The sequence below is a fragment of the Solea solea genome, chromosome 18 (assembly GCF_958295425.1).
Source record: "Solea solea chromosome 18, fSolSol10.1, whole genome shotgun sequence".
In the NCBI taxonomy this organism is placed as follows: domain Eukaryota; kingdom Metazoa; phylum Chordata; class Actinopteri; order Pleuronectiformes; family Soleidae; genus Solea; species Solea solea.
The window spans coordinates 18,344,087-18,356,664 of record NC_081151.1 but is presented as its reverse complement, the minus strand read 5'-3'; the positions used below and the strand labels follow the sequence as shown (position 1 = coordinate 18,356,664).

Below are 12,578 nucleotides of genomic sequence, written 5' to 3'. Positions count from 1 at the left end.
ATCTCTGGACCATCACTTATCGGTCGCCATGACAACGCCGAATACCCCATCATTCCACAACACATTGCAGACTTTCTAAAAATAATGTGCGTTGTATGTTATGTTTTTTGTTGTTTCCCCCCCCCCCCCCCGGGCAGACTCTTCTCCAGACGCGGGAGCAAATCCTCGTGCACTTCGAGGGAGTTCATCATTAGCGCGAGGGAAATGAACGAATTTTTTTACATTATTAATAAACAACCGCAGGGCAGACTCAGAGAGGGCGAGGATCCCGTTGACTGTGCACGGAGACAGATAAAGGCCATGTCAGCAGCTGCTCCAACAGCGGGAAACAGACAGTGGGTTCGTCATGATGTGACTTTTTTTTTTTTTTTTTTTTACAATTTATACAGCCAAATTGTAGGTATGGGTGAAAATAACCCCGCGTGTTTACATAATCTTTCACAATTACACTCCTCTTTTCCATGTCCCTCATCACTTTTCAGAGGAAAACACATGATGCTCGAGCAGCAATGTCTGTTATCTGTGTCTGTGTGAACGCGGAGACAAATTCCTGACGGTTTGGTGGAGAAGTGAGTATTCAGTGCTCGTGTGCCTGGAGCCATGCGGCTCTTACGTCTTATGTAATGGCGTATTTCCACCGGCTCTACTCGGCACGGCGCAATAATAAGGTTGCGTCTCCACTACAAAAAAAGTACCTACTTCACGTGGGCACGGCTGAGTGAAACTGCGGTGACTTAGCTTTATACGCGACACACACACACGAGTGACTAGACTCCTGTAGTTGTTGGATATTAACGCACGTTTTTTAGGACTGTTAAGTAGTTTTAACTTATCTACAATTCGGCACTGTTCGGCTTCATTTCTGTCCACGCGTGTCCGGAGCACAGCCTCCTACTCCACAGACTACAGCGGCAGCGGCCTGCGCTGTCCCTGAATACACCAGACTCCTCTGTTCAATATAAGAGATTTCCCTGGTAGTTGTTGGGAGACTAACCCACGTTTTTGGGATTGTGACGTAGTTTTAAGTGATCTACAGTTCGGCGCTGTTCGGCTTGATTTGTGGGGGGAATAAAAAAACACACACACACATGCTGACCTTGTGTAGCAACAAAACATCCACTTTATTTAGTCTCAAGTAAGGACACGACACGTTTTTTGAGTGGGGTGGAATCTGGTTTACAAAGAGCATCTGTTTGTGTTCATCATGTGTTGTTGTTGTTGTTGTTTAGGTGAAGTCTAATGAGGTAGACAGTGACATGCCCAATACAGTGTGTACAGAGCTGGATGCAACAACGGGGGGAATCCAATGTCAGGTGAAATTAAAGAACAACATCCTGCATAGAATCACTAGAAAAGAATACACACCACCTACACAATAAGTTAACAAACAATATGCCTGCGGGCTGGAAAGTCCTCGTAAAATAGTCCAATAGAAAGCTCTGCTTTTATTCTATTGATAGTATTTCTCTTACTGTATATAGATTAAATAAAATCAGCCTCAAAGCAATTAGTTTTATACATATATATATATATATGTATATATTTAATATATGCTGTACATCACATTTGGGGTAAAACAGTCAATACTCAACACTAACCAACGCGTCCATTTCAGGATATAAAAATAAACCTTTTAAAATGTAAAACTCAAAGACTAAAGCGATAAAAACCACGTATCAGCAGCTTGGATTTACAGTTGTATGGTTATTATCTAATACTTGGCACACTGTTGCTAAGTTACTTGGCAGTATGACTATGGATGTAAATAACAGCCGAGGGTACAGCATACAGTCTTATGGCAGCAATTATTATAATAACAATAATAATACACACATATATCGGGTAGGTTTCACCACACAGTGTCTGCGTGTGTTTGTTTTGTAGGTAAATCCACTCTGTGTTGGAGCGACGCACGCCGCTCTGCTTATCTCCGAGGAAACGGCACAGTAAACAATCATCACCCAAATAAACGAGTATGTACAGTACGACGAAAAAACAACGACCACAGACCGGAAAACGCAGAGGAACGAAAAAATGTTACACTTCCGCCCGTCACTTTAGAGGTCACATAACAGTCTATAAGTTTAAGAGTTTAACAGTCAGCTTGAAGCCTATTGAAATACGAACAACCTCTACAGGGGAGAGCATCACACGCACCGTAACAGTCATGGATCACCGAAGAAAGCTATCAGAGTGTAACAGTTCTTGTCATTTCTGCATTTCGCGTCGCTTATTATGAGTCGGTTAAATGTCCAACGCTAAAAGAGGTTTAAAAAAAATAAAAAATCACTGTGTACCAGTTTGATAGAGAGCTGCCGTGCTGGCCACAGTAATTGTGTCACAGTTTGAATTGTTGGTGTATGACGCGTAAATAGAACAGCTACTGTTTTCACAAATGTGCAAACTGGTTTAGGATACACGTCACAAAGTTTCACGACAGTCACTTGCTATCATTTGACTATATATACATAAATATATATATATATATCGAAGCCATTACATACAGAGAGACTAAGCTGCTGTCCTGTTTCTCAGTGTGAGGAGCTCTGGTCGAAAACCAAACCGCGCGCGCTCGGATTCTCACCGCAAACTCTGCCGTGGGTCAACGCAAAGGTAAGCACACGCCGTGCTGTCCACGAAACCGCGTGACCCCCTCCCCCCCCACACACACGCCACCGTCACAGAGCAAATGTGTCACAGCCAGAGCCACAACGCTGCAAGTTACACAACCTTATTCCATGGCAACCGTGGTTGAGTGATTTGAGAGCAATTGCTCAGCAGCCTCCTCCTCCCCCCCCCGCTGAGTGCCTCAGTCGGCCTTGTCCTCGCCGTTCTTGGCCCACCCCCGGCTCATGGCTGCCACCACGATGCTGTACATGCTCAGCCAGGCTTGACGCAGCGGTGCCGTGTAGGCCTGGCCCAGACTGCACTGCAACATGTAGAGCAGGGACTCACCCACCACCTGCAGGAGTTCACACACAAACAAAGCAAGCGTTAGAATCGACTCGTGACACCACTTGAGACGCGCGCCGAAAGGAGACGTACGGCAAATGACTGCGTGTCGACTCCCACGGCCTGATGCTTCCTCCCAAGGTTGAGCAGGAAGTCCTCCAAGGAGGGGAGGTCGTCGAGGTGGCTGACGGCCGCATCGATCACGAGCATCACCTGGTGTGCGTCCAAGAGACAAAGGTGTGCGTCAGAAAAAAAAAAACGAGACGTTTGGACGCTTGTCACACTTGGCTGCTGCGGTGGACGGAGCTCACCTTGGTGACGTGTTCCAGGAACTCGGGGCTGGACAGGCAGTCTTGTGTGGAGCCATGGTTTGTGTTGTAGTTGAAAAGGCTGAGGAGCGCCGGGTCCAGCTCGAACAGTCTGCCACACACACACACACACACACACACACAAACGCCACACACTATTGCATAAATCATCCGAGTAAAAATAAAACCCCTCCTGCCAGTGTGTCCGATTTAACCCGCAGCGATCGCAAAGTAAATCTGGATTATTGCAGCCTGTCGCCAAGCAACAAGTCAAGCCTCCGGTGCCTGTGTGGGGAAAGTGTGCAGCGGAGGATTTATTATGATTCCTTTCTGCACACCTGCGGTCCTTATTCTAAGCAACGACACAGAAAACAGTAAGATCCCATTACGTCAAATGTCATTAGATCCTTAATGTGGCAGAATAACAACCTTTAATGTGTTTTTTCCCCCCCACACAAAAGTCCGTGTGATCGATGCTGAACGTGTGGGATGTTACCTGGAAAACATGACGACACCGTGAGGAACTTTGTTTTTGCCCAGGCTCTCCCAGCTGCCGCGGATCAGCTCCTTGTCCTTCCCCGACAGCTTCTCCATCCTCAGCTCAGGCTGGCAGCGCGAGTCAAGTTCTTCTGGACGGGGGAGCGGGGGGGGGGGGAAACACAACACAACTCCTCTACAGGACCAGACGCCTCAGGCTGAGGAAAGCCATGACCACTCTTAGTGAATCCACACACGAAAAAACCTCCACTAGACCACCTGGAAAACAAAGTGGAGCATCAGGTGTTAATCATGCACAAAACAGCGGATTTTTCCCCCAGTGAAGTTTCACATATGGGGGACTGACATGGCTGCAGAAGGTGATCACGATGATGCACACACACCGCACACATACTGTACCTTCTTGAGGTCAGTCTCCCCCTCTGAACTTCTTCTGGTGCAGCCAGGCTGAGGGATCTCTATATGAGTGTGTGTGTGTAGGTGCGTGTGAGAGTCTGTGCAGCCTATCCTGACACTTTGGTGCACTTGCTCTCTTTCCCCAGCCCACAGTGCAGTCAGGGAGACAAGTTGTGCCACGCTCTAATCTGTCACACTGGCTGCTGTCTCTCTCCACTTCCCGCTTGCCTCTTGATGTGCTCTCTCTGCAGCTCTGGGGATATTATTCATGCCACTGAAGGAGGGAGAAAAAAAAAGAAGAAGAAAAAAAAGAAAGAGGCATCTCTCTCCTCTGCTCCACAGTAGGCAGCAGCGAGCCACAGCTCCTCCTGCAGGTGAACCGAGGACTACGACACACACAGGAGGGCTTTCACATGCACTCCACTCTCTGCACTTGCAGCGTCCACTCTTGTTTTCGGGGCCGGCGTGCGTGAGGTCGAGCAAACAAGCGATTAAAACGAACAGCGAAATAACCGCGATGCACAAAATGAGCATTTCATCCAGTGTAATTTGCACAAGTTTCAGAGCAGGTGAAGTTGGTTTGAGGTCTATATCATGTATTCTAGGGTGTGTACTCACTTGCCTGCATTTGCCACCATGCATTTACAGAATTAAATGTGTGGGAATTTTAATATTGCACGGTGGCTGGAATAATAAGAGACCCGAACGCGCCACCTTGGTGAAATTATATTGTTCATGCTGTAAGAAAAAAAGCCACTCCTTAAACAGCGTGATCATAACATATGGTGGCCAAGTTCACAGCCTCTCATTAATCTAAATGAGATGTGTTTGTCCTCGTCCTCAGCCTCCACACTCTGTGGCACTGCAATTTGTTTAGAGAGACACAGGCGCCTGCTGCCTCACACGTTCCGTGGATGCGGGTTCCCAATGTGATGTTATCTAATGTGCTGGGAGAGATCGGGTCTGTTTTCAGCCACGCACCGCGGGAATTGGAGGTGCGCAGCATTCTTCTCCAGAGGGACCACAGTGCAGAGTGGGGAGGGATACACAGTTCCCATGACAACCTGACAGGATGGAGCCCTTGAAGCTTTGTCATGTGATGTTTGAGATCTCAAGGAAGGGGGTCGGTGATAATCTATCGCGCCTATATGAACTATTCTTTTAATCGTTACGCAAAACCTCTTCATAAAATGCTTATTAAAGTCGTACTGGATACTGTCGCAGTGCAAGATATGACATTTCAGACATATTTCTGACCCGAATTCATGCAATAGTTTCAACGTTGTGACACACTAGCCTACAAAAAGTAATCATATGGTATGCAACTGTCTACAGGAACCCGTTTGATCGTGATTATATACATATCCAGACGTTGCCATGTGGTTTGCAAGTTAAAATGAACTCTGCAGCGTTCGGGGGCAGTCAGCTGTCTAAGCACAAGCGAACAGCGAACGCGCAACAACAAGCGTATTTGATGTGGGTCTGTGGGGCTTGGACCAAACCACCGAAGTGTTCTGTGCGCGAACGCACATGCACAGTGAGGACTGTTTACTTAGGCGGCGTTGTGGCTGCGGAAAGAAACTGGGATCTTTTAACCCAGCAATCTGTGAGAGACTCATGTCAGACGACCGGTGTCGCAGCCAAGTAAATGATGTACATTTATTGGATATTTTGTAACAGGCTCGGCACAAGACAAATTCATGTCGCAAACACGCGCGTCTCAATGTGTATGAATTTAAAAGGATGTTAAAAAATGCTCAACTATATACTAATCCCTAATATTTGTGGCTGTCAAAGTTCAATCTCATAAATTGCACATGCACTTCTCAAACTATCAAACGCTTGGTGCGGGTAAGGTTAGCCGTGACATTAATCATTTTTTGAGGACGGTGTTGTTTTCTGGTGGAAAAGCCACCAAAAAAAAAAAAAAAAACCCTCTGATCATGGCACTTTCTTCTCTTTAGGACTTCACGCTCTCCTCTTCCACATCTTCAATTTTCTCCCCGTCGTCCACATTCTCTTCCCTAAATCAGACATGTGGGGTTAGGAACACGGCTATACTGTAATTACATCAAACTTTTACTTGGCTACAGCGCTGGACGTTTCTGGTCTGGAAAATTATGTAATATAAGATGACCAAACCACATAAAGTCCTTGACTCTCCGGCAGCAGGACTATTCATAATCTTTACTGGACACAGTGGGATTACGCGGTGGACGGAAACAAGACCCGCTAAAAAAATTTCCCTCTCCACATACCTTCCAAGAATGTAGTTTTCATTGATGAGCTCATTGTCATCGGTGTCTTCCTCAGATCTGGACGAGGCCGATGCGTCCTCACTCGCTCCGCCTTTCTCCTCGACGAATTGCTCCGTGAAGCCCGCTTTCTTCAGCATGTTCCTGTACGTCTGCTCGGCGTGGGCCTTCGCATTTCGCTGCCGGTAGAGACCCAAGTTATGCCAGTGTCGACTCACATCGCGGTGCAGTGCGGGAGCTTTATGCCACTGACCTGCTTCACCTGTTCGAACAAATAAGGGCGGTCGCCGACTCGTGCCTTCATGCCGTGTAACACCTTCTTGTACTCTTGCATCCTTTGCTGGTCAGCCATCCTTCGTGTGAGAGGAGATTAGATTACAGTTTGAGACGCGTTATTGTTTTGTCGACATTGCAAAGACCAGTAACTTACATATGGTGCTTCAGTTTGTCTTCGAACACTTGTTTCAAGCTGACGTGTGGATCCAGGGACTTTGCGTGAAGGTCGACACTCTTCTTGATGGCCTGGGACCTCATTTGGTACTTGCTAAACCAATTCACACTCTCTTGATTCTTACTTTCCCTGACCTCCATTGATTTTCTGTGAAGGTGAAAGTGTCAGTAAATCCAAAACGCATTCATTTGAAATATGTAACACGTGTCATAATTGCAGCTCACCTGATGGCCAAGCCGCGCATCCTCACAGCATCAGTGATGTACGTGGGAAGTGTGTCTGTGGACAGTGATGTTAAGGTCCCGAGTGACTTACTTCTCCTGACATAGTTTATTTTTGGTTCCTGTCAATATGAAGAAAATGTTAATGTGAGCGACGTCAAGAGATTAAGAAAATTGAGAGAAGAATTCATGATGATCTATGATTAATTAATCTCTTTTTTAATCTCACCTAAAAATTGCTGAGAAAAGGCCGTCAAATTGAGGTATTTTCATTTAAATTCAGATCAAAATATTGATATACAACAAAAAAAAAGGGACCGTGAAGTGTTCTTTTGTCAAACTCCAAAGAGTTTGAAAATACAAATAACATAAAACATCAGGTCCATAAAAAGTAGCCTGTCAGTTTAGTTTGGCGGAGAGCTTCGCTATGGCTCGCTAGATTGCTAACGTCTTCGCCGCTAGCGTTAGCTGTGGCTGCACCCGCGACTGGGCGCTTTGCATTGACGTGGTAGGCTACACTCAAGAAGAAGTCCAACACAAAAAAAATGGATTTTATGAAGAAGAAAAAAAGCAACTTGCATACATAAACAGTAAAGTTACATAACGTGCTAAATACGCGCTAATATTAGCGCGTTATGTTAAGCTAATTTTTCATCTCTAACTTTGAATCTTGAATCTTATACACACCAGATGATACAATAAAGGATGCTGGGAAAACTCCCCATGCAAATGTTTGGTTAAATGGTTAAAGCTGTTGTGAGTGATGCCATCTTTTGGCTACCTTTCTGTCCTATGCTGCTGTTATCGTCCCCCTCCCTGCCCCCCCCCATATGTCCCCTCATGAGGGGGGACAATCTCTTTTTGTTGTGGACTTCTGGTTCCTGATTGTGTTCAGTGTTGGTGGCGAACCCAATCGCTTCTCCTTGATTTACTCGCAAAACCACCCCCTGAGACACTCTAAATCAGTGGAAACTGTTGGAATCTAGAGCCGCTTTAAAACATACTGTATTTCATGTCAAATATTTCACTGACGGCGGCTTTAAATCATAATTTGGTGCATTTTATTTTTGTTATGCAGAGTGCTCTAAGTCAACTAGATTTCACTGCAGTAAATATAGTGACTTTTTTTATTTTGGTTGCTTTTTTTTTTTTTAGATACAACTTCACAATTTCTAATTTTTAAATCACAATTTGCCCATAAATGTCTGACATTGCTCATAACTTATAGGATTCTGATGATTGTGTGAACTTACAGTATATTGGACTGTTACAAAATATGCAATCGATTCAAAGTTAAGCCGCGAGATGGAGGGAGTCTGAAACGCAACAGGTTCAAGAGAGGGGAATAATCCGTTTTAGGACATGGCTTACTGGGCATGGTTTAAATAGCTTTGCAGTTCCACATTTGTGGGAAGTGGTCTGTGCAAAAAACCATACAATAAATCTTTCATCATCAAACGAAAATGTTCCCAAGGACGCTTCAGAGAAAGTAAAATGTGACCTGGTCAAATTCCTTTGTCACGTTTTCCAAAAAAAAAGAAAAAAAATGAGTGTTGAGGAACCACAAGCACATAAGATGGACCACTCTACAGTCAGCAAAACTGTAGGGTAAACATCTGCCCCTCCATTAGGCTTGTTTTTGTACATTCATGAAGGCGCTAGAGAAGTCTAGTGGTTTCCTGTCCTCAAAAAAAGGGGTTTGTCTTGAACCATCCATCAAGCAGAGTAGTGAAGGTGTGAGAAACTTTGACTTGAAACCATCTGGATCTGGTTCCGTGGAGACCTGGATTATTCATTTGTAACTATTCTAGAGAAAATGGCTTCTGAAGACAGACAGCATATGAATGAGTGATGCACACAACTGCAATGAAACTGAATTCAAAACTCCAAAGAACACAATTTTAACACATGATCAAAGTTGAAGGAAATGAATTTTTACCTGGGATTTTTCAGGGCTCATTTTTTTCTGCCGCTGAGCGAGAGCTGACGTTCTGAGGGAGAAGGGCTGACACTTGGTCATGTCTTTAGCCGGAGTTTTTCTCAGCGCCTCTGTCTGCAAAGCCTTGTGCAACCTGCTGAAATCAGGGACCTGCTGGATGATTTTTGGCTGGAAGCTCGGCCTCTCGTCCAGGAAGCCCAGCTTCTCCTTCCTGGTGCGCTCAGCAGTGCGAAGTTTTGGGTTGCAGTATGCAGAGGACTTACACTGTCGCCCGGTCGTTTGAGTCCGCACTGGACTGCAAACCTCTTCCAGGTCTGTACAGAGTTACAGACACACAAGCTCCAGTCAATGTATTATGTATTGCTGTTATCACAATATTATATTATATTATATATATATATTATATATTTCTTCTTAGATCTCCTTCTCACAGAACTTTAGACTATGAATATGAATAACCAATTCTTTCCTATGGGCTGTCCATTTAAAATGGGTCATTATAATTTTCATCATTGTTATTAACATTTAAAATCCTTTATCGTCCTTTTAGTTCTTTATCCTTTTAATGTTTTCGATATTTTGATTTAGAGATGTTTATTCTATCATTGTTGGGTTCAATTTTATCCATTTGTAAATTCAATTTCTTGCCTCTGTGGAATTGGGTCCTAATACTTATGTAAATGAATTCTAAAAAAAAAAAAAAAGTCAGGGAAAGACCACTCTTGAACTCTCGCTGAACTTGTCTACTAATATTTTACAAGCCCCAAAAATGAGAAATAGTAACGTTTGTTGTTTTAAGACGGCAGCACACTAGCCAGCATCGTCCCATTTAAAGAGAAAAACAAAACCATACAAAACCAAAAACAAAACCATACAATCAACCTACCTTTCAGCGCAGACTCTAGCCAGTCCTTCTCCATTTTTTGACGACGTTTCCTGATAGTAGATATCTTGTTTCCCTGTTCCGGCGAGTCTTGGTTTAACGTTGCTATCAGCATCTCGAATTTCTCCATTTCTCTCTCTGTTTCTCTCTGGAAACTGAAAGGTTTTTGCATGGAGAGCAATAAATTCTTCCTCTCCTCATGACCGAGTTCCCTCTTTTTCTTTCTCAGCTCCATCATCTCCTTAAAGAGGGACTGGTTGACATGGCTGGGAACCGGGAGAGCACAGAACTTCTTCTGACATTCAGCCACGGCCTCCTCCTCCATGCTCATCTGTGTGGTTTTCAGTGAAGCCGCTCGGACACACCGTTGTGCCTTGGTGGGGGTCAGCGTGGAAGCCTTCATGAAATAATGTTTCCACTTTGTTGAAGGTAACCAGGCTGAAGAAGAAGAATTAGGCCTGTGTTGATGTGCAGTGTCTTTGTGTGAGGTCAGGGCAGATGAAGGGATGTATCTCCTCGTTCCCGCATGTCTAAAACAATCATTTAATATATTTAGAGAAAGCACATGTAGAGATTGTCCTTTTTTACACATTATATATGTTTGGAAATAGTGGCTGAGAACCTGTGGCATAAGGAATTATAGGTTTAAGACTCCCTCCAGTCGTCTGTTCTGGATTCTTAGCGTTTATTTACAGTGAACAAACCGTGATGCACTGCAACATTCACCTGCTTTGGTTCACACTAAAGCATGTATGTTTGTGCATGTCGGCTGGAGGAGCTCTGTGGCTCAGTCCCTGCTGAACTCCGGGATCAAATCGCTTGTTTAACATGTAAAGAAGCGACGACGTTCACCTGCTTTGGTCCCTACTAAAACGTGAGTGTGTGTGTGTGTGTGTGAGAGGACGTCCTCTCGCGGACAGGCCCAAACATTTCTAAGAAGTTTGAACCTCTTTTTTAAACACTAAGCAACTTTTTTTCATTCAAACTTAGCAAGGTGGCTAGTAACACACTTTCCTGTGGGGAGACAAAGTCACGCTTTACATGCACTTTGAGAATATATATACATATAAGATACATTATCATTTAATACATGTTAAAAATGTGCAAACCTACTTGGTGTTACAGTTCACTTGTTTTTTATCACTGTACTCTAGTTGTTCATCTGTTGACAGGAGATCGTTCTCATAGAGCTTCTTCTCTAACTCCTGTATGTGTTTCTTTTCTGTCTCCTGCAGCTGTTGAATCAGGGCCTCTTTCAGACCGTTCAGGTGCTGCTGGAGCATCATCTCTGACGTGAATCCATCTTCCAGCAAAGCATTCATCTTTGACATGGTTACCTGTTACCAAAGTAGAGTTAAGTTTAGATTTTTTTTTTTTTAAGTGTGTTTATATTAGTAAATTGTGTTTTTTTTTTCTTTTTTATATTCCGGTTAGAGATATTTCACAAAAGCCATCCCTCCTTCTAATATTTTCTGGCAGGCTGTACACCCAGAGGTGCAATGGTGCACTCCACAGGGGAAAATGTTTTATCCCTCCTGTCTAGGTTAGATAGTCAATAGTGGCATTCGCACGGTTGTGCTATGTCATCCTTATGTTATCCTTTCATCCTTTTATCTATTTTTTGTTTTCTTCCTCTACAGACTTCACTCACAAACCCCACACTGAGGCAGAGGCAAAGGCTCTGCTGGTGTGTATGTTTCTGCAATGCTGTCAATCAAAAACTGGTTCCACCTTTCAGCCAGTTCCTCCAATCATCATGCAGAAGCCGAGCGCCCGCCCACTGCCCCACTGACTCTGAGAGAAGCTGAGCCTCTGTGGAATTGTGTTTTTGCTGCATTTGACCAATCACCGCTGAGCTCACCGCAGTGAAAAAAAACCCATTCTGTGCTGTCCCATAGAGAACAGTTGAGCTTCATGTGGTTTTAATGTGGAGGCTGCTACGGGAATACAGAAATCGTGTGAGACAAGCTGTTATCCGTGATAAACAGCTGATTCTGAACGGACTTGTGACACGTTCTAATTGCAAGCGCACATTTAACATTGAAATGTAAATACAACACAGTACATATTTAACTTGCTGTCTTAGATCAATCGCCACTGACACACACACATATATCAGTCAAAACAGCGCTAAATTTGGCTGAATTATAGAAAGGTATTAGTGGTAAAAAGAGCCTGGAATGCCCATCACTATAATGTGTTCTCTTGGCTACCTCCAGTCCGTTAGATGGCGGTAATGCACCTTTAAGCTCTTTGCAAACCGCGATAAGGAGAAGGAAGAAAAAGTTCTCTTAGCGACCATAAACAAACACCGTCACCATGGACCTAACTTTACATTAAATTGACTTGTTATCGATGACAAAATATAAAATTACGAACTAAAAATGACTTACGTTAATGGTTGGATTCGAAGATAGGAGAAAGTTTCCCATTCAATAACAAAAACGATGCGAACAACGGTTTTAACCGGTCTCGATACAAAAACCAGAGTCCATTATAACTGACACCAAGACGACCGAGTAAAAATGTATCCAAAAAGGGTGGTGTTAAGACTTAAGAGCGATAATACTAAAGCACTGATAACAAGTTTCCTCTAACGGTAATGGTAACGTTAGCACCGTCTGTGGTCAGAAGCGGAAGTTCTCGGCGCGAGACCGACGTCCGCTGTGATTGGC

At 44.1% G+C, this 12,578-nt stretch overlaps 2 protein-coding genes across 2 annotated transcripts; both read right to left on the bottom strand.

Moving 5' to 3' along the window:
* Nucleotides 1–1,097: 1,097 nt before the first annotated feature.
* ngb (neuroglobin) lies at nucleotides 1,098–5,646 on the bottom strand. The gene is made up of 5 exons (XM_058615105.1): nucleotides 4,158–5,646; nucleotides 3,757–4,016; nucleotides 3,264–3,372; nucleotides 3,046–3,165; nucleotides 1,098–2,962 (listed from the first exon to the last, which is right to left on the bottom strand). Exons 2-5 carry the CDS (start codon nucleotides 3,852–3,854, stop codon nucleotides 2,810–2,812), a joined length of 480 nt encoding a protein of 159 aa, XP_058471088.1. The 5' UTR covers nucleotides 3,855–4,016; nucleotides 4,158–5,646; the 3' UTR covers nucleotides 1,098–2,809.
* Nucleotides 5,647–5,792: 146 nt separating this feature from the next.
* fam161b (FAM161 centrosomal protein B) lies at nucleotides 5,793–12,532 on the bottom strand. The gene is made up of 9 exons (XM_058615103.1): nucleotides 12,297–12,532; nucleotides 11,017–11,240; nucleotides 9,907–10,433; nucleotides 9,021–9,334; nucleotides 7,085–7,203; nucleotides 6,840–7,007; nucleotides 6,663–6,762; nucleotides 6,413–6,588; nucleotides 5,793–6,178 (listed from the first exon to the last, which is right to left on the bottom strand). Exons 1-9 carry the CDS (start codon nucleotides 12,333–12,335, stop codon nucleotides 6,115–6,117), a joined length of 1,731 nt encoding a protein of 576 aa, XP_058471086.1. The 5' UTR covers nucleotides 12,336–12,532; the 3' UTR covers nucleotides 5,793–6,114.
* Nucleotides 12,533–12,578: the final 46 nt, after the last annotated feature.